This window comes from Caretta caretta, chromosome 1, assembly GCF_965140235.1.
Source record: "Caretta caretta isolate rCarCar2 chromosome 1, rCarCar1.hap1, whole genome shotgun sequence".
NCBI lineage: Eukaryota > Metazoa > Chordata > Testudines > Cheloniidae > Caretta > Caretta caretta.
The window spans coordinates 263,027,338-263,049,296 of NC_134206.1; the positions used below are offsets into that span (position 1 = coordinate 263,027,338).

The 21,959-nt window shown below is 50.3% G+C and overlaps 1 protein-coding gene across 3 annotated transcripts in view; it reads right to left on the minus strand.

Moving 5' to 3' along the window:
* Positions 1-21,959, minus strand: part of NAGA (alpha-N-acetylgalactosaminidase) — a 25,989-nt gene continuing 4,030 nt past the window's right edge. Inside the window, exons 2-10 of one of the 3 annotated variants that reach the window (XR_012666390.1) lie at positions 15,838-15,996; positions 10,421-10,595; positions 9,973-10,150; positions 8,942-9,036; positions 5,123-5,284; positions 4,494-4,691; positions 3,738-3,881; positions 2,255-2,889; positions 1-2,175 (exon numbers count right to left, since the gene is read on the minus strand). Coding sequence is in view for 2 of the 3 variants with exons in the window: in XM_048835289.2 (XP_048691246.1) it covers positions 2,707-2,889; positions 3,738-3,881; positions 4,494-4,691; positions 5,123-5,284; positions 8,942-9,036; positions 9,973-10,150; positions 10,421-10,595; positions 15,838-15,992 (1,290 nt within the window). In the remaining variant the exon portion in view is untranslated. Of the gene's footprint in view, positions 2,890-3,737; positions 3,882-4,493; positions 4,692-5,122; positions 5,285-8,941; positions 9,037-9,972; positions 10,151-10,420; positions 10,596-15,837; positions 16,016-21,959 lie in introns of all 3 variants that reach the window. The other 2 variants (XM_048835289.2, XM_048835290.2) reach the window with 2 other exon arrangements.

Here is a 21,959-nt window from a genome sequence, read left to right on the forward strand (position 1 = left end):
TGAATTTTGAAAAATTTTAATATTGGGTGCAGAATTTTTAATTGGTGCAGAATTCTCCCAGACTAGCCCTTCCCCCAGCCCTTGACCTGTCAGTTTGGGCCCAGCAGGGATGAAGAAGCTAGTGGAATGTTGTAACTGGAAGGAAAATAGCCTATCAACGTTCCTCTTCTGCCCATACACACATGTTATTCAAACATTAATTCTCTAGCACAACATAGTGTCACACATAGGAACAGGGTTCCCTTTCAGACAATGGAGTGCAACCAGCTGTGGTCTGAGGCCCATAATGCAAGTGACAGGCACCTAACGCAGTCCCCTGGCAGTGTATTAATGGTAAAAGGCTATTGGTCATGGAAACTTATAAATATGTACACAGCTGCCTTTCCCTGAGAAATCCTGGAATGTTGGGCAGCTTGAGAAGGAAGGGAGCCTGTCCCCATCCAGCAGGAACAACCAGCTCAGCTGCTGGACAGGCTAGTGCTAACATGAGGCAATTCTCCCCTGGACAAGATGGTGGGGGGCACAAGTGGTTCTGAGCCCCAGTCAGGCAGTGACCCAGACGCTACACTGCTGCTTTCTCTGCTGTGTACATTGAGCAGTAGTGTTTTTCTAAGGCCGATAAGGCATAAATCAATGGAGAACACTGTAAATCTCCACCCTGTGAATTAACTGAAGAGGCAGGCTGGGTGAGCAGGAGTCAGGCAGTCCTGTTTAATTTCTGCTCTGCCATTGATTTATTGTATAGCCTTCCTGTGCCTCAATATTGGGCAATACTAAGGCTCACCCAAGGTCAGATTCTGGGATGACCCAGCTCCTATTTGTAGGGCACTTGGAAGATGTTAAGTGCTAAAAATGACTAATAATCTTCATGTGGTACTGTCCCCAATTTACAGATGGGGAAACTAAAGCTTGGTCTACACCCATGGTCCCCAACTGATCTACCATTGTGGGCCACACATGCAGCTCTCTGGGTGTTACAATGGCCGCATCCACACAACATAGATACTACCTGTGTGGCTGTGAGGATGTCACATAGGCCGCAGCTGTGTGTTGATTGGGTCTTGGGTTGAGAACCGCTGGTCTACACTTTAAAAATTAGATCAACCTAGCTCCATGGGTCAGGGCTGTGACAAATTATACACCCTGAGCACAGCAGTTAGGTTGGTCTAGCCCCTGCTATTGACATTGACCTAGCCACCCGCTTCTTGGAGAGGTGGGATTGACAACTCTAATGGAAAAGCCCCACCCATCAGTGCAGGAAGTGTCTACACAAGGGTGCTGCAGCCCCATAAGTGTGCCACTGTAGCAGGGGTAGTGCAGACATCACCTTTAGCAACTGCTGGGGTATGTGCAGAGGCAACATTGAAATTCAGGAGTTTCTAACGCCCAGGGCCCTGCTCTGGCTACCGGACAATGCTGCCTCCTGCAGGCGTTAATGCTTTCACAACTGGCAGGGGGTGAGTTCAACTGCCGGAAGTTGTCATTCTAAGCGAAGGAAATGGTAGAAACAGCCCCGTCCCTATAAATTATGGTGCCCTATGCAGCCAGAGCTCCCCCGGGGGGTCCGGCCCTCCAGAGGGAGGGGGACGCCCACACTCAAGGGCTGCAGAACGACAGAGGCAGGAGCTGTGGGGGGCCCCACATGGAGCCCAGGGGATTAGGGGGGGTCTGGCAACCACAGCAGGAAGCAGGACGACCCAGCCCCAGTCGTGAGGGGTTGGAGAAAAGACCGTCCCCTGGCCGCACTCACCAGTAGTGGGAAGTGAAGCGACCCAGCCCCAACCCGTTCCGCTCTCGCCGCCCCGGCTCCCAGCCATGTCGCTTGTGGGAGGGGAAAGGACCGCCCCCCACACTCACTGGCAGTGGGAAGCGGAGTGACGCAGCTGGGAGCTGGTGGAGTGGAGCGGGCTGGGGCCGGGTTGCTCCGCTTCCTGCCGTTGCCGGAGAGTCCGGGGTCAGGCCCAACCCCTGCTTCCAGCGCGGGGGGGAAGGGGTGGAATGGAGGTAGGCCCAGGGTGGAGCAGGGGGAAAGAGATGGGGTGGAGGGAGTTGTCCCAGGCCCCACACCCCCCAGGGATGGCCCTGCCCCTTGCAGTGGGCACAGCCCGTGAGTGGGCCAGCTGGGGAATAGGGCTGGCTGCCAGAGCTGGTGCTGCCGCGTATGCATGCAGCTGCCTAGGGCACCATAAAATTTGGAGCAATTTGGTGCCCCACATTTCATGGTGCCCTATGCAGCTGCGTATTCTGCATATGCCTAGGGACGATCTTGGGTAGAAAAGTTCCCCCGCATGGAACATGTGATTGCCAGTATAGCACCTCCAGGGAGACTCACTCCTCATGACAGGTATAGCAGGGGTCAGATCGAAGGCCTTACTGCAAAACTAGGGGAAATGACCTCTTCACTGAGCTGCGATACTACATGCAGCTCCTCTAGCAAGTGTTCAATTAGCGAGAGTTAGCAATTGCTCACAGTGACTGCGTTCTGCACTTGTCTGGCACCATCAAGGGAAGGGTCTCAAAGCACTTTACAATCAGTAATGAATTACCTACCTCCCAGGCGTGAGGTGAGGGTTAACAGTTCTCCCTGGTTGACAGAGAGGAAAACTAAGGCACAAAGCGGGTAAATGTAGATCATTAGGAGTCGCTCCTGGCCAGAGAGCAACATGTACCCACAGCTGGCCCCCCAGCCTCTTCCTCCGATTGGCTTCACAGTGCAAATGGGTGGAAGCCCTTCCCCTGGGGGTGCTGTCTGACAAAGTCCAAGGGTTGATCCACGTACATTGTGGGATAGAGGTACCACATGACTACTCCCGAGGGGTTGACGATGACAGTGAAGTTCTCTCCAGCCTTCAGGCCGCTGATGATCCCGCCACTGTACACATCCTGTGCCTGGAAGAGACATGGTTGTTACCAGCATTTCCATGATGCCTCTCATCCCAAAAGTATGTAAAAACCCCATTTACTTCCAAGGCAGATGAGAGATCCCAGTAAGCGCAGCCCGCTCTGGCAGGCCGAATAAGCAGGGCACAGTAAGGCTACACAACAAGGGCAAACTACTGGATCCAACCCCAAGGGATTTTGATCAGAGGCTGCAGGAGTGGGAACGGCTCCATTGAAAATACCCAGAGTCAGAATGTGCCTAAGAAACCAAAGGCACAGGATAACCCTCCCCCATCACCTCCTAGAAATCTCTCATCCACACACTCATGTAACCCACGTTAGTCCGTGAGAGCCACGAGGACCACAGCCTAACTGCAAGCACACCATCGAAGTCCCAGAGCCAGGCTAGTCAGTGTTTTGGTACAGTCACTCGCCACCCCATCCCCTCCTTCCCCATCTTGGAGTAAGAATAGGGGCAGGAGCTTTGTAGGTGTTTCCCCACCCCCACAATGTGTAGGGCCCAGTTGCCCGCATTCAGGACTGCAGCATTCAGAGTGCAGCCTAATCCCTGGCATGACTATGCCAGGGGAGGGAATAAATCCCAGCCCCAGCGCGTGTAGGTAACTGGGTGTGTGGACTTGGCTTGTGGTCTCCAACAGTACTACATGTTGTGTGAGGCTGAGGGTGGGGAGACAGGACAAACACTACGTTCAGGGGCAGAGAGTAGGAGGGGGACTCTGAACCCCAAAGCATCGTGCGTGAACATGGGGGCTGGGCTCCCCGCTCCGCGGAGATAAGTGGCCTGCACGGCAGGGGCATTGGCATGGGACCGGACCTGCTGTGTTTTCCCTGCTCACCTCGTACACGGCACTGGCGGAGAAGTTGAGCTTGCTGAGGGAGATGGTGTAGCGGTATGGCATGTCTGTCCGCCGGCTGAGGAAGACCAGGGCACTGGCTGAGTGGGAAAGCGGACGCAGGAACACCTCGATCTGAGACTTCTCCTAGGGAAGCACAGGGGGAGCAGAGAGAGGGAGTCTAGGTGCATCTCCAGCTTCTCTGCACCTCTCTCTGCAGCTGCCACCCGCTCCCCCAAACGCTCATCAGCTCTTGGGGTGGCTCATGAACCTGCCCTGGCAGGGGCCCAGAAGCAGCACAGATCAAGTCTCTCTGTTGGGCTCGAGGGGACCAGCCAGACACTGATACACCAGGCATCAGCAGGAGGGAGTGAACTCGGGTAGTTTAGTGGCTGCCCTACCCACCGGTGGGCCCAGAGCACCAAGATTAACTCTTTCCAAACTAACAGACAAGGGCGGGCATTGGAGGTCAAACCAAGCAGCCAAGTCCAGTGGGGTGCAAATGGAGGAGAGTAATACTACAGCTGTTTAACAAGCGCGTCTTAGTTCAAGCGTTCCCGGGGGCACCTCCCCTCCGCCTGTGGAGGCCTCCCCAATATTATACTAACCCTGTAAATCCCCAGCTAACCATAGCCATTCCCAGGCTCGGGTCACCTTCTCCCCTGACGCCCAGCTAGGCCCTCTCAACAGCTATTCCCCCATCTACTTCCCTCTCCTGGGCCCTCATGCTATCAGGTTCCCACATGCTCCCTTCTGTACCCTAAGGACTCTGCGTCCCTGGATTCCCAAGGGGTCCTGGTTGATTTTGATCATCAGTCGGTTCTGCAGGATCTCCCTGGAGCTGCGGGAGAGGGTGCGGAGGTCCGTGGACATGAAGAGCGGGGCAGCCAGCACCGTCCATAAGGCCATCTGGGATCGGGACTGTTCATAGCTGAGGCCAAAGTTTCCAATGATCAGCTGTGGCACAGACGGGGAGGGCGGAGAGGGAGAGAGAGGAAGAGCAGAAGGGAGGGCGGGGTACACATTAGTAAGACAACTGCTGCTCTCAGTGGCAGGACCCAGCCCACTGGCATCCTGGCAAGCCCTTTCCCTCCCCCGCGGGTGGAGCATGCCCAGCTAACACAGTCATAAAGGTGCCCATTCCCATCTGTGCTTAGTGATGTTAAATATGCATTAATTAAAATACTAACACATTTAAACCCCCACTTTGCCCCTAATCTAGACAGGGCCTTTCAGGGTGGATGAGGGATGTGGCATACGGCTTAGGTAGCTCTGGCAGCCTACAGACCTGTATGGTGTGCCACGGGCTAACGAATTCCTGCCAATTCTCCACCCTGCTTCTAGACAAGAAATCCCTGGAGACCCTCCCCTCCACAGCACAAAGTTACCATGTCTGGGTCATTCCAGTGGCCAGGGCCGGCCACCGGCTGCAGCACATCCTGATTTGCTGAAAACCAGTCCACGATGGAGAGGATGCTGTTCCAGGAGTCCTGAATGTCACCATAGTTACGCCAGAGGTTACAGATGTTCGCCAGGAGGGTGTAGTTCACCTGGAAGAGAACAAGGTGTACGGCGGGGGAGGGAGAGGAGCTCAGGTGAATGGGAGAGGGGGGATGTGCCCACAGCACTATGGGATGCACCTTTGTTATGGGGAGGGGGGAAAAATACCACCCCTCCCCCCAGCCCCACTGTATGTATCATTGCTAGTTCAGAAGCCACCGGTGAGACTCAGTAGGAACGCTGGGCTCAGTTCTGAGAGCCTCAGGGCCCAAAAGGTGTTGATAGATGTGAGGGAATTCAGAGAAGTGCAACACCAAGCAACTAAGGGGCAAGGTGCCTCATTTGTGGGAAAAGTCGTACAGCCTGGCTAACCAGCTAGAGGTAACTGGGGGTGGGGGAAGACACAATGACCATCCACGAGTACACTTGAAGGGTGTAAGCAATAAGGAGGGGGCGGAGAGGAATTGATCAGGGTGATCCAAAGGCCTAGAGTGCAGGCGAGGGTGGAATGAGAGTGTGCCAAGGTAAAACTCATGCTCCACTATGGAGGAGTCTCCCAGAGGAGTTGGTGGAAGGCCAATCACTGGAGACATTCAAAACTGGACAACACTCTGAAGAATGAAAAGGAGTACTTGTGGCACCTTAGAGACTAACCAATTTATTTGAGCATGAGCTTTCGTGAGCTACAGCTCACTTCATCAGATGCATACCGTGGAAACTGCAGCAGACTTTATATACACACAGAGAATATGAAACAATACCTCCTCCCACCCCACTGTCCTGCTGGTAATAGCTTATCTAAAGTGATCAACAGGTGGGCCATTTCCAGCACAAATCCAGGTTTTCTCACCCTCCACCCCCCCACACAAATTCACTCTCCTGCTGGTGCTAGCCCATCCAAAGTGACAACTCTTTACATAATCAAGTCGGGCTATTTCCTGCATAGATCCAGGTTTTCTCACATCCCCCCCACCCCCATACACACACAAACTCACTCTCCTGCTGGTAATAGCTCATCTAAACTGACCACTCTCCAAGTTTAAATCCAAGTTAAACCAGAACATCTGGGGGGGGGATAGGAAAAAACAAGAGGAAACAGGCTACCTTGCATAATGACTTAGCCACTCCCAGTCTCTATTTAAGCCTAAATTAATAGTATCCAATTTGCAAATGAATTCCAATTCAGCAGTTTCTCGCTGGAGTCTGGATTTGAAGTTTTTTTGTTTTAAGATAGCGACCTTCATGTCTGTGATTGCGTGACCAGAGAGATTGAAGTGTTCTCCGACTGGTTTATGAATGTTATAATTCTTGACATCTGATTTGTGTCCATTTATTCTTTTACGTAGAGACTGTCCAGTTTGACCAATGTACATGGCAGAGGGGCATTGCTGGCACATGATGGCATATATCACATTGGTGGATGTGCAGGTGAACGAGCCTCTGATAGTGTGGCTGATGTTATTAGGCCCTGTGATGGTGTCCCCTGAATAGATATGTGGGCACAATTGGCAACGGGCTTTGTTGCAAGGATAAGTTCCTGGGTTAGTGGTTCTGTTGTGTGGTATGTGGTTGTTGGTGAGTATTTGCTTCAGGTTGCGGGGCTGTCTGTAGGCAAGGACTGGCCTGTCTCCCAAGACTTGTGAGAGTGTTGGGTCATCCTTTAGGATAGGTTGTAGATCCTTAATAATGCGTTGGAGGGGTTTTAGTTGGGGGCTGAAGGTGACCGCTAGTGGCGTTCTGTTATTTTCTTTGTTAGGCCTGTCCTGTAGTAGGTAACTTCTGGGAACTCTTCTGGCTCTATCAATCTGTTTCTTTACTTCTGCAGGTGGGTATTGTAGTTGTAAGAAAGCTTGACAGAGATCTTGTAGGTGTTTGTCTCTGTCTGAGGGGTTGGAGCAAATGCGGTTGTATCGCAGAGCTTGGCTGTAGACGATGGATCGTGTGGTGTGGTCAGGGTGAAAGCTGGAGGCATGCAGGTAGGAATAGCGGTCAGTAGGTTTCCGGTATAGGGTGGTGTTTATGTGGCCATTGTTTATTAGCACTGTAGTGTCCAGGAAGTGGATCTCTTGTGTGGACTGGACCAGGCTGAGGTTGGTGGTGGGATGGAAATTGTTGAAATCATGGTGGAATTCCTCAAGGGCTTCTTTTCCATGGGTCCAGATGATGAAGATGTCATCAATATAGCGCAAGTAGAGTAGGGGCTTTAGGGGACGAGAGCTGAGGAAGCGTTGTTCTAAATCAGCCATAAAAATGTTGGCATACTGTGGGGCCATGTGGGTACCCATAGCAGTGCCGCTGATCTGAAGGTATACATTGTCCCCAAATGTGAAATAGTTATGGGTAAGGACAAAGTCACAAAGTTCAGCCACCAGGTTAGCCGTGACATTATCGGGGATAGTGTTCTTGACGGCTTGTAGTCCATCTTTGTGTGGAATGTTGGTGTAGAGGGCTTCTACATCCATAGTAGCCAGGATGGTGTTATCAGGAAGATCACCGATGGATTGAAGTTTCCTCAGGAAGTCAGTGGTGTCTCGAAGGTAGCTGGGAGTGCTGGTAGCGTAGGGCCTGAGGAGGGAGTCTACATAGCCAGACAATCCTGCTGTCAGGGTGCCAATGCCTGAGATGATGGGGCGCCCAGGATTTCCAGGTTTATGGATCTTGGGTAGTAGATAGAATATCCCAGGTCGGGGTTCCAGGGGTGTGTCTGTGCGGATTTGATCTTGTGCTTTTTCAGGAAGTTTCTTGAGCAAATGCTGTAGTTGCTTTTGGTAACTCTCAGTGGGATCATAGGGTAATGGCTTGTAGAAACTCGTGTTGGAGAGCTGCCGAGCAGCCTCTTGTTCATATTCCGACCTATTCATGATGAGCTATTACCAGCAGGAGAGTGAGTTTGTGTGTGTATGGGGGTGGGGGGGATGTGAGAAAACCTGGATCTATGCAGGAAATAGCCCGACTTGATTATGTAAAGAGTTGTCACTTTGGATGGGCTAGCACCAGCAGGAGAGTGAATTTGTGTGGGGGGGTGGAGGGTGAGAAAACCTGGATTTGTGCTGGAAATGGCCCACCTGTTGATCACTTTAGATAAGCTATTACCAGCAGGACAGTGGGGTGGGAGGAGGTATTGTTTCATATTCTCTGTGTGTATATAAAGTCTGCTGCAGTTTCCACGGTATGCATCTGATGAAGTGAGCTGTAGCTCACGAAAGCTCATGCTCAAATAAATTGGTTAGTCTCTAAGGTGCCACAAGTACTCCTTTTCTTTTTGCGAATACAGACTAACACGGCTGTTCCTCTGAAACTCTGAAGAATATATGGGTAGGGAATGATCCTGGGTTGGTTGGGATATGGATGGACAAGACGTGTCCTACAGGCCTCTTTTCCACATTTAACTTCAGTGATTCTCCTGTAGACATCACCACTTTTCAGGAGTGTCCTTTTACATTAACAACATGGTCCGAAGACTGGTACCACTGCCCTTCCTCCTGCACCCCGACCTGGCATCCTTCCACATGGATCCACAGCCTGTCTGACGGCTCACGGTCCCTTTGGGAGATCAGTGCCCACAAGCCAATCATAGCAACTGGGGTGGAGGAGGGGTAGGAAAGGAAGGCATTAGGAATTCATACAACGCTCCCCCCAGGACAGTCAGTGCAGGATGTTTAGAGGAAAATCAAAGGAACCCCAGGATCTGCCAGGGTGAGCCTTACCTTGGGTGGAAGCCCTCCCCGATAGGCTGGCCAGCTGCAGGAATAGGCAATGGGGCGGCCTGTTGCATTCAAGGCCATTGCCATTTTAGGGTAGCCTGTGAGAGACAAGAAATCCAATTGGTCAAGGAAATGGCTGGCATTGACCAGGGGGAAAACAGCAGCCCTTTATGGAATGATCACTCAGATGAACCTAGTTACATGGATTTTGAATGGGCTATTTTAAGAGACACACAAGTGGAAAGAAAGGGGCTCAGGGATTGGGGGGAGGGAGGGGCGCGGAGGGGAGAGGCCAATAACAGAAGCTGCCTTCCTTAAGAAATCAAGTATTTGAGGGCTTCTTCACCCATACTCAGATCCTGAGGCTGAAACCTATCCCCCCCCGACACACACACACTATCAGCACTGCCAAACCACCAGGTCCCGCACCAAAATACAGACCCATCAGACAAGCCACTCTCTGGCCACCAATGGGATTTCTGCAGAAAAAAAGCTCTGCCTTATGGCCAGTAAGGACAACCTCCCCCCACCCCCCCCCACCACAACATCCTATGCACATGTAAGCTCATCTCTGAAGGTTCTGTAGCCCCACTGTAAAGCAGGTATCTTGGCTACCTTCTAAAATCCCAGCTAGGGACCAAGCTCGGAGGTGAAGATCCAGAATGGGAGGCACAAGGACACGACATGGGTTTGTGCCCATTAGCAGAGGGATTCTCAGCCTTTTACCAAGCCACAGTCCCATGTTCAGCCATTTCTGCACACCCCTCTTGAAACACGCCACCAGTGTCCTCAGAGACTGCCCCATGGGAAGCACCGTGAGCATCAATGCAATGAGTTATGGAGATGGTGAATAGGAATCGAGATGGCAGCCCCATTCCCCTGATATGTGCAGGAGCCCCCATCTGGGGTGGCCCACAGGCTGCGAGAGCCTCTGCTTTAGCATAAAGAAAAAATGTCTTCTCAGTTTCTCTGACACCAAGGACAGTAACAGTGGCGTGGCTCCAAGTTCACACAGCCCAGGAGACAGTCTTTACCCTGGGCCTGCTCTTCTTCTGATGAGTAGCAGCCATCCAGCTTCAGCATGTCCACGCCCCACTCCGCGAAGGTCAGGGCATCCTGTTCGACCCGGTCCAGCGTGGTGCCTGGGTAGCCACTGCACGTGTAAGTGCCCATGTCTCCATAGATGCCCAACTTCAGCCCCCGAGAGTGCGCCTGTGCAAAGGACAGGGCTGTGAGAGAGAGCCTGAAAATCCCTGGCTGCCACTCGGGGCAGGTGTGTGTTTGTGGGGGGGAACGTGTCAGAGTGGACAGTGCTTTAGCATCTCTCACTGCTCTACAACGTCACCTCTCATCTCTCAGGTCACAGACCTCATGCCTCAAGGCCACGAGATGTGATGTGACTGAAATACCAAGAAATACCACCCTGCTCCCCATCCCCTTCCCTCTCTGGATCCTGTCTTTACACGAAAAGAATCAGCTCACGTAATCCGCCAAGGCTTTGATCCCACTGGGAAACCGCTCAGGATCCGGGATCAGTTGCCCCTTTGCGTCCCGCTTCTTCGCCATCCAGCAATCATCTATGTTCACATACACATAGCCCAGCTCCTTCCAGCCATCATCCGCTAGACAATCTATCATGTCAACAAAAAGCTTCTCGCTGCCTCGGGGATGGGGGGGGAGAGAGAGAGAGAGAGAGAGAGAGAGAGAACAGGCTCAGAGCAGGCAGAGGTAACAAAACAAATAAACCCATTATTAACAACAACACTTAGCACCTGCTCCTCTTTAGCCCCAAAGGCTACTACAAAAACCATTGAGTCACTGAACCTTTAACCAAGACAGAAAAGACCTTTTAGGTTCCATCTTCCCCTGTCACTGTCAGTGCAGGGGTCTGGTCTCCACAGCAGAATCTCAAAGTCTTTGTCCAGCCCCGTTTTAAAGGACTCCAGCAATGTCCACTTCCCCTGGGAGTCTATTCCCTTCTCTACCAGATCTCATCAATAGGAAATGTTTCCCGTTACTCCTCCTTGTAGCTCTCGGAGTCTGACCAATTGTAAGGCATTTATCTGCCCCCCGTGACTGTAGTATCTGAGCCCCTCACCACGTGAAATGCATTTATCCTCACCGCACCCCTGTGAGATAGGAAAGTGCTGTTATCCCCCTTTGGAAGATGGGGCAATGGAGTCTATGGGGAGCAGCAAAATGAACCTGGGGCTCCCAGGTCCCAGGCTAGTGCTGTAACCACTGAACCATCCTCCCTCTTTCCTCACCTTGCTGTTTACACCCTCCAGGCATTTGTCAACAGTAGCTAGATCCCGCCCCTCAGTCCCCAAGTGGCCTGTGCAAACCAATGCATTTTGTCCATTCGCTCTCTCCTTTCAAGTCACCCCCTCCAACCCCAGCAGCAGTTTTGTTCTTTAAATTCTCTCCAGTTTCTCAATCTCGCTCCGTTACCGAGGTCCCAGAACAGAACATGGAATCGTTGGTGGGGACCTCACGAGGCCTGTACGGAGATGGTCTAACCCCCTCCCTCGTTGGCCATGTGACCCCCACCTGGAGTTTGTCAGCTCCTGGGCTCCAGACTGAGCCTCGGGGGGCCCCACCAAAACGGCTACAACTCATATTGCTGTCAAATTGCTGTCATATTGCTCACCCCATTCCCGGCCCGCTTGGAGCTAGGAGAGGGGGCAGAAGGAGTTAGAAACCCCTACCAGGGACAACAGGGACTTGGGAGGCTTCTGCATGAGGTGATCTGGGCCTGGACAGACAGGAGAGAGACAGCGAGTGCGGATCAGGGAGTCGTCATTGAACTCCCACTTCTCTGAAACTCTAGTTGCATGGATCGGGCAGCTCCAGCATTGCAGGGACCGGCGTCCAGGGAGAGATCAATCCAACCCTGCACATGCTGCCAAGAGGCAGTCGAGAGCAGGAGGATTCCAGGCCAGGGAAGAGCAGGCCTGGACAGAGTCTGGAGAGCACCCTGTCCCGCCCAGGGATGAAGAAAAAAAAAACCATGAAGGTGACTTTTATTGAAGTCAGTCAATCCCACAGCGCTGCAACACTCCATCTCAGGCCACACAACCTCAGCCTAGTATCTTCCGTGGGAAGACAGAGTTGGAGGAGTGTGAGAGTGTTTGGAGGTGGGGACATGGCTTATTTATCCATGTTTATCAATTAGTTAACGTTAACCCTTTCCTTCTCCAAATCCTAGCTTCCTGTTCCTAATAAATTCCCCTTTCATTATGCAAAAAGAAGAGTACTTGTGGCACCTTAGAGACTAACAAATTTATTAGAGCATAAGCTTTTGTGAGCTACAGCTCACTTCATCGGATGCATACAGTGGAAAATATTGTGCAGAGATTTTATATACACAGAGAACATGAAACAATGGGTGTTACCATACAGACTGTAACAAGAGTGACCAGGAAAGGTGAGCTATTACCAGCAGGAGAGCGGGAGTGTGTGTGGAAGGAATCTTTTGTAGTGATAATCAAGGTGGGCCATTTCCAGCACTAAAAGTGGCAATTCTTCAACAAAAAAACTTCAAAAACAGACTCCAAGGATAGACTGCTGAATTGGAATTAATTTGTAAACTGGATACAATTAACTTAGGCTTGAATAAAGACTGGGAGTGGATGGGTCATTACACAAAGTAAAACTATTTCCCCTTGTGTATTTCCCCTCCTACTGTTCTTGAAAAGTGCTGGAAATGGCCCACCTTGATCATCACTACAAAAGATCCCATCCTTCCCCCCCCCCCCCCCTCCTGCTGGTAATAGCTCACCTTTCCTGGTCACTCTTATGCTCAAATAAATTTGTTAGTCTCTACGGTGCCACAAGTACTCCTTTTCTTTTTATGGATACAGACTAACATGGCTGCTACTCTGAAACCTTTGTTATGCAGTTATTTCTGGTGTGCCATTCCTTTGCTGGGATTTGTTTTATTTACTCTATTGTCCCCTGTGTACTGGGCTTTCCACCCCTTGCCAGCTAGTAGTATGGTCACCGATTTCTCAGGGGCTGGCCCCCCCCATGTACCTGGCACAGCAAGGAGTCACTCAAGTGGAGACATCAGGAAGTAAAAAGCCAGGCGATGCAAAGAGAATGGACAAGCTCCAAATATTGGTGGGAGAAGAAAGGGCAGGGGAGGCTTTGTCCACCCCTCAGGGGGAGTGGCTACAGTTATGATATGTATTACAGTAGCATCCAGAGACCCCAAGCAGGACCAGCACCGCAGAGTGCTGGGAGGTGGTGACCATGCAGAATAGCTTGGCATCTGAGATGAGCTGCTGTAAGGGGTGTCACAGAATGACCACAGGGCGGGAGGGAGGTTGTGCAAGAGTCACAGTAATAGGAACATATGATTATATAGACTAGCTAAGTGGAAAAAAAAATACATAGAGCGGGCTCATTCATATTCTGTGTAAATCAGCAATCCCTGCTTGGCACCCGTGCTGTGAGGTCTCTGCATACTCTGCTCCAGAGCCTGAGTCCTTTTGCAACCAGGCCACACTGCAAGATCCTCCTCCTCCACCTTCCCCGACTGTCAGCAGGATCAAAGAGCAAGGAGCGGAGCCAGGGAAATGGCTGCTTGATCATTTTACAGGGTCAAGACAAGGGACCGGCTGACAATGTTTCAGACCTCAGGCTGGTGCTACAAAGACCAAAGGGCATTCTGCTTTAAGCACAGTACTTCTTGGTGGCCTCATCACAGAAACGAGCAGCATCCTGATTCCCCACAGCGTGGGGGCCCCAGGGTGTTTCTGCTCCGGGAGAGAGAGGAAACATTGTCCCTCCCCTTCAAAAAAAGTGTCTTGTTTCTATGGGAGGTGTTGAAAGATCTGCTGGGATTCCATACACCGGACAGGAGATTCCCAAATTAGATCTGACATTTCCATGAATAAGAACAGCAAATGCAGAGACACCAGCTGGAGTACAATTAAGAGGGATGTCAACCCTGTGGCTTCAGGTCACACGTGGAGCACCCCATCCCTCCTGTAAGGATAAGGCCTATGTCTGCAGCCATATTGTAAGGCCTAAAGCCGAAGGCCTTCGTCTGCAGCCAGATTAAAAGAGCAGCCAAGCAGCAGCAATTAGCTGAAAAGCAGGAAGTCACATCCTCACATTCCATCTAAATTACATTAAAACAATGTAATATCGGGCTGTTAAGAAGGCGATCCTGTCCTATGGCACCCACTATCACCAGATAAAGAAACAGATCTTAAGATGGTTAAAAAAAACAAACTTAGTTTGATAGCATCCTATTTGTCAAGAAATCACTTATCAATGGTTATGAAATCCTCATTTTTTTAACTTTTTTTTTTAATGGTTTTGTCATTATGGTCCCCACTTCCCTATTGTTTATCTGTATGGTCTCTGTGTGGTTCTTTAATTGTTTCTGTCTGTTACATAATTAATTTTGCTGGTTGTACATTAAGGTGGTGGGGTAGAATTGGTCAAAGAATTTTGTTAAACTATGTTAGGATTGGTTAGTAAAAGTTTAGTATAATGATTGGTTAAGGTATAGCTAAAAAGAACTCAAATTTCACTATATAACCTGGGGTCCAAAAGGAAGTTCTTTGGGAACTACTCCAGGACACAGCCCCAAAGATCAGAGCTGCCAGACCTCAACACTCTCCCAATGACTCTGTGCAGAAACTGGAGTCCCCCAGATGGACCTGATCCTGACTGGCCATCAAGAAAAGTTCATCAGTCTTATTGAGAGTGGTGGGCACTGTATGTGTAACATGTGCACTCTGTTTTTGGTGACTGTTAATAAACAGAAGTTATATAGTATATTACTGTGTAAGGCTCTTTCACTGGTAAAAGGTCCTGCAGAAGTAGTATACACCCGAAGCCCTACGTATTGGGAAAGGGTGTGGGTACTTAAATTGACCAGGTTAGTTACACCCTGAGCCCTACAAAGTGGGTATGGGTGGCTTTGAGCCCTACAAATTGGGTAAGGATAGGTGCTTTTCGCCTGGAGCCCTATGGACTGGGAAAAGGTGAGGTACCCTAATGTGTGCAGGTAACACTCCCCCCAGCTGCAGCCAGGAAGAAGTGTCCCTCCAGGATGCCATATTGCACAATTAAGCATGTGATGACAATTTAAGTCTTCCTCTGAAGCAGGAGATGTTGGTGCTGCTAACAGTGGGAGACAGATGAGATGGACCAGTGTACCGACCAAGTGCAGCAATTTCAATGGCTTTCACAATGTTTTAAAATGACTCTTCATGGCACGGAGATGTGATGGTACAGGGGTTAGTGATCTTTGCCTCACTTCTGACTTGAGTCACGAGTGAAATGAGTCTGGTTCTCTCACCTCAGATCCTCCTGAGCAGGATGCAATGGCACAACCTAGCTCCTGCTTCTCTGCAGCCTCCTCCGCCACTCCCCCAAATGTCTCTGCTCCAACCCCATACCTACCACCCAAGCCTTTTATTTCCCCCAGCTGGCAAAGAGGTGGTGGGGGCAAGGGTGGGGGACTCATGACTGGTGAGTGAGGGGTGGGGAGGAGATAGGGCATGGAAGGGACGGACTCTGACCGAGGTGTCTCTGAATGGGGGGGAGGAGATGAAGTGGAGGGGGATGCTGGCGCTGCTTGGGGTGTCCCTGAGTGAGGTGAGAAGGGACACTGACTCAGCCCAAGGTTCAGAGTTTCCCCTCTGCCTTTGCTCTCCAAAGCTCTGAAATCAAACACTGTTCAAACAGAGCACTACAAAAAGGTGATGCTTTAGCCCTTGACACACAGAGGGGAAGCATGGGAACTCCTCATGGTGCCCTCAGCTGCAGGGCGAGCCAAAAGTGGGGGTAGTTTGCCCTTTCACCTTCCTTTCTCTCCTCACCCCTCGTCATCTGCACACAGCACTTCCGGACGCAGCCCCTGGCGTTGCCTTACTCACCTGATGCAGTTGTCAGGGTCCGTCTTGCAGTCAGTGTTGCAGCGAAACCTCTCCCACGCCAGCCAGCCCATCGGGGGCACCCGCATGAGCCCATTCTCCAGAGCCAGGGCACAGGCCACTAGGGCTAGGCCAGAGACAAAGGCTGCCAACTTCATTAATCTGGAGCGAGGGATAAATGCTGATAAGAGAGAGACAAAAACCCTTCAGTGGAAAGAGAAATCAATGGGGTCCACTCAGGGGATTCGCCCACCGCAGTGGGTCATCCAGAGGGTCACAGGGCTCCGTCCACCCATCCACCACACACAGACTGACAGTGGGGAGGAATATGATGCGATATGGCATGTCCAGCCCACTCCCCCAACCCAGCTCTATGCAAATCATGGCCCTTTGTTATCAGCTTGAGGCCACCCCAGCCGACCTATCTGTGTAGGGTTCTACAGTGGCTCTAGTTGTTAGTCATCCCTCTCTGCCTTTGTTTACCTCAGAGGGGAGGTTGTATCATCCACTCATTATGGTGTTAGGGTTCCTTCCCTAGCCCCACTTCCTCTTCCCTCCAGTCCAGCTGCCTGAGAGTGTTTTCACTGTTTTCACTGCATTCCCCCACAAACCCCATCTCCCGTACAGCAATCTGTGAGTAACCCAGAGCGCTGACTGTAATTCTGCATGTTACTACACCACCTGCACCCCAGCATCCCACCTCTATGGCCTCATAATATTCTACGTGTACCCCACTACGCCACCACATACTGTGCAGGGCCCTGCACCCCCAAAGAACCAGAGTAAGATACTTGCATCCTGCCCCACACATCCTTCAAAGCACCACAGTGTCAGGTCCTCCTCTCAGTGACTCATTCCGGTTTGCACAGAAATCCTCCTGCATTCACTCCATTACACCACACACATTCCAGTCTGCCATAGCAAAATGGCTCAGTCCAACACCATGCCTGCCCCCCCAAGCATCTCCGTGGTGACAGCTGCACCCCAAAGCACCACTGAATCCTACCCAGTATACTCCAGTGCCATCATCCACTAGCAATGGCCCAGAGCACTCCGATGTCCTGAACGTACACTCGCCGCCAGCCCTGTAGTTCAGCGACACACCCTCCCAATATGCTCTCTGAGCTGGACCATTGGCATGGGCTCTCAAGCACAGTATTCAAAACAGAGTCCACAAGCCCAGGTCCCACAGACCCGGGTTTACAATGCAGTGCTCACGTAACTGGGGGTTGGGGGGGCCTGTGTGGGGATTTCAGGCAGCACACGCTGTGGTTGGCTACTCAGGTTGTTACAGAACCAGAGACAACTACAGAGCCAGTCTGTGTCCGGCAGCCCCAGTAAAGAAGCCCACTTTGTGCTCATTCCGATGAGCTCTGTCCTGGGAGATACTCCAGACAGGAGCAGAGAGGGGAAACACTTCCCAATAGATCACACTGGGAATCTGGATGGGTGAAGTGCCTTTAGCTACATCCATTTACTTGGCAGCCCCAGTTCTTCCTGGTTTGGCTTGATTTTTCTAGTCTTTCTTCCTCACTTCTGCCTTAGGAGACCTTCTATAATAGGTTGAATGGAAGAAATGTATTTGCTTTGGCTTGCACTGTGTTCATAGTCAGATCCTGCTGCTTATCTACACAGTATCTCCCAACTGTATCCTTCCCTCTCCATTCCCACTGCCAAAGTATTAGTCCGATGAAGTGAGCTGTAGCTCACGAAAGCTTATGCTCAAATAAATTTGTGAGTCTCTAAGGTGCCACAAGTACTCCTTTTCTTTTGCTCCTGCTCTAGTAATCTCTGCCTTGGCCACAGCACCTTCCTCCTCTTTAGCCATCCCCTGCTTCCTCCCTCCGGTCCATTTAACACTTCGCTGCCGTGATAGTCTTCCTTTCCTTCTGCTGGCCCCAACTCCCTCCCCTCTTCTTGAATCTGCACTGATTTCCCCTCACTTTCCACTTACAGCTCAAATGTCTCCTTGTTCCCCAATCTCTCCAGAGCCTCTGACTCCACTTTTGCTCATTTCTTGTTCCTACGTAACCTGCCCTGCACGCTACGCTCCAGTCATTCTTCCCTCCTGACTGTTCCCTTTGGGGGTGCTGACACTCAGGGCTGAACAGAGGGTTTTGGGAGGCCTGGGGTAAAATCTGAAACTGAGGCCCTCCCTTTGGAAAAAAAAAATGACCACTGAAGGGCAGTGCAGGGGTTCGGGGCGGGTTGGAGGGGAGTCCACCCCGCACTCATCCCACAGCAGTGGTTCAGCTCCTGTCCCATGGGGTTAGGCCCAGCTCCCCGCTCTGGGCATTGTGACCTGGCACATGGGATCACCGCACCACTCAAGTTTGGCCCTCATGTTGGAGGGCCCACCAGGCCAAATTCCATGAGTGGCACTGCAGCCCCCTGGTCAGGTCTCAATGCCACTCAGTTTGGGGGGCCCTCTCAAACAGGCTCTTGGGGTAAACTGCTCCTCTCTGGGTGGCCCTGTCAAAACTAGGCCTTTTCCTAAATATTTCCAGGGCTGCTCTCACTGGTGGAGCTACAATGGCAGTAGTGCTGATGGGAACACTAGTACAGACAGGCTGCCAGCCTTCTAACCCCGTTCTGAGCACATCTGCACAACACAGTGCTTCACTCACAGGAAGAAGTTCTAAAGGGCTTGCATCAGGCGTATACATGTGGTTATGGTTAGAAAAAGTGCAATGTTGTCAGCTTGCGCAATTTTACTGTGACTCTTGGAATATCTGGTGCTTTCCTTAAAGCCCCAGCTCCTGGAGTCATGTGATGATGTGAGATGCTCAGCTTTTATTTAAAAACAAACCCTACTGTTTCTAACCTTCATGGTTGTGGAGAAAAGCTTGAGAACGTGACCCCTAAATGCTACATCCCCCAAAGACAGAAAGAACCCCAAAGGTATTACTTTTTTAAAAATTTCCCGATTTAAGCCAATCACATGATTTTGGGGGCCTACCTCATGATTTTGAATACTTGGGATTGATTGTGAACATACATGATTGTGTAAAAATGGTATGGTCTTTATCATCTGCTCCCTGTGGATCTTCTACCCGTCCATTTAAGTTAGTGACAAAGACAAATTTCAGGTGCTATTTGCCAGGAGTCAGAAGTGGGGATACAATGTAAAGCAAAGCAGCAGCCTGGCACTGCTGGGGAATACCTCTAGCCTAGAGGGCCTCTCTGGCCAACCCAGAGCTGGCTCTACACCTCTGCAGGGGCTTTCCTACACCCCAGATATTTACCAGTTACCACAAGGCCCACAAGCACCGTGAGATTCAGGGCACAAAGTAAGACAGTCCCAAGGGCTGCTTAACCTACATGAGGGGCTGAACCAGCCCCCAGCAGCTCCAGAATAGGGCAGGGTCCAGCTGCCCCCCCTTGCACTGGATTCTCCAGGAATGACTCGGAACCTGTGTTTGCAATTCAAGGGCACTGCTATGAGTACAACTAGGGGAACATCCATCCCATCAGGGGCAGCTCGGTAAGGTGCTGGAAAAAGAAGAATGGTCAAGCAGTCATACTAGAGGGTCGCACACTTCCCTGCTCATGTAGCCAATCTGTCTGTGTAATCCAAGTGCTAACGAAGGCCCAGCTGGGGAGGGGCTGACTGAAGTGAAGTGGAGGGCAAGGGGCCCAGCTGGAGTGGGGGACTGAGCGGCCTCACTAGGGGAGGGAAGGGCTGGAGTGATGAAGGGGCCCAGCTGAGTTTACAACTCAGCCTACATAAGGAACGAGGTGTGTGACTGACCTGGTCTGTTCTACATGCAGGCAGCAGCTTACCAGAGGGCACCAGAGCTTCCTCTGCCTGCAGTACCAAATGGGAGTTCTGTGGGCCTGATTTCAGTGGAAATGAGGCTTTCCTGGTTTTCACCCAGCTCACTAGGGTTCTACCCATCAATACCTAGAATATTCCCCTAAATTTTGGAATTGGTCTGGTGCAGTTCTCAAAAGTGACAGAGAAATGCTGTCGAGTGGAGTGTAGTGCCTTGCTTTGCTTGCCCAACTAGAAAGAGGAACTAGGTCTAAACAAAAGAAAAGGAGTACTTGTGGCACCTTAGAGACTAACAAATTTAGTCTAAATAGTACAGAAAGGAGAAGCTGTGGCCGAGGTCTGGGCAGCTGCCTCTAGGCTTCCCCTTTCTGTTTAACAAGATGTAAAATTAGTCTGGAGATTAGGAATCAAATCTTGAAGTGGTCACAAAGTCACAGACACACACAGACAGCAGGGAGATTACAGCTGTACTGAATTTAGCTGTACAGACTGTCTGTTTGCTTTTTTGTAACTTTAGCTGCAGACACCAGGGCAACAGACACATTATAGATATCTCGATAAATAGGACAAAATCAAGCATGGCAGGTCTCATTACTCCCTGAGGAGATGGGTCCATATTATGAAAACCTCATTCACTTCAGCTCTAGTCATCACTGGGGAGGCCTCAGCTGGAGTACCGTGTCCATTTCTGGGTGCCACACTTTAGGAAAGCTGTGAACAAACTGAAGAGCATCCAGAAGAGAGCAACAAAAATGATAAACGGTTTAGAAGACCTGAACTATGAGGGAAAGTTATAAAAACTGGGCACGTTTAATTTGTGAAAAGAAGACTGAGCAGGCACCCGATAACAGTCTTCAAATATTAAGGGCTATTAGAAAGAGGATGGTGATCAAATGTTCTCCCCATTCACTGAAGGGAGGACAAGAAGTAACAGGATTAATCTGCAGCAAGAGAGATTTAGATTAGGAAAAACTTTTTAACTGAAAGGACAGTTAAACTCTGCAATAAGCTTCCCAGGGAGGTTGTGGAATCCCCATCATTGGAGGTGTTTAAGAACAGGTTGGACAGATACCAGTCATCAGGGATGGTCTAGGTCAGTGATTCTCAAACTTTTGTACTGGTGACCCCTTTCACACAGCAAGACTCCGAGTGCGACCCCCACCTTTATAAATTAAAAACACTTTTTTATATATTTAACACCATTATAAACATTAAAAGAAAAGGAGGACTTGTGGCACCTTAGAGACTAACAAATTTATTTGAGCATAAGCTTTCGTGAGCTACAGCTCACTTCATCGGATGCATTTCAGTGGAAAATACAGTGGGGAGATTTTATATACACAGAGAACATGAAACAATGGGTGTTACCATACACACTGTAACAAGAGTGATCAGGTAAGGTGAGCTATTACCAGTAGGAGAGTGGGGGGAGAAAAAACCTTTTGTAGTGATAATCAAAGTGGGCCATTTCCAGCAGTTGACAAGAACGTCTGAGGAACAGTGGGGGGTGTATGGGAGGGGGATAAACATGGGGAAATAGTTTTACTTTGTGTAATGACCCATCCACTCCCAGTCTCTATTCAAGCCTAAGTTAATTGTATCCAGTTTGCAAATTAATTCCAATTCAGCAGTCTCTCATTGGAGTCTGGTTTTTGAAGTTTTTTTGTTGAAGAATTGCCACTTTTAGGTCTGTAATCGAGTGACCAGAGAGATTGAAGTGTTCTCCGACTGGTTTATGAATGTCATAATTCTTGACGTCTGATTTGTGTCCATTTATTCTTTTACGTAGAGACTGTCCAGTTTGACCAATGTACATGGCAGAGGGGCATTGCTGGCACATGATGGCATATATCACATTGGTAGATGTGCAGGTGAACGACCCTCTGATAGTGTGGCTGATGTGATTAGGCCCTATGATGGTGTCCCCTGAATAGATATGTGGACACAGTTGGCAACGGGCTTTGTTGCAAGGATAGGTTCCTGGGTTAGTGGTTCTGTTGTGCGGTGTGTGGTTGCTAGTGAGTATTTACTTCAGGTTGGGGGGCTGTCTGTAAGCAAGGACTGGCCTGTCTCCCAAGATCTGTTAGAGTGATGGGTCATCCTTCAGGATAGGTTGTAGATCCTTGATGATGCGTTGGAGAGGTTTTAGTTGGGGGCTGAAGGTGATGGCTAGTGGCGTTCTGTTATTTTCTTTGTTGGGCCTGTTCTGTAGTAGGTGACTTCTGGGTACTCTTCTGGCTCTGTCAATCTGTTTCTTCACTTCAGCAGGTGGGTATTGTAGTTGTAAAAATGCTTGATAGAGATCTTGTAGGTGTTTGTCTCTGTCTGAGGGGTTGGAGCAAATGCGGGT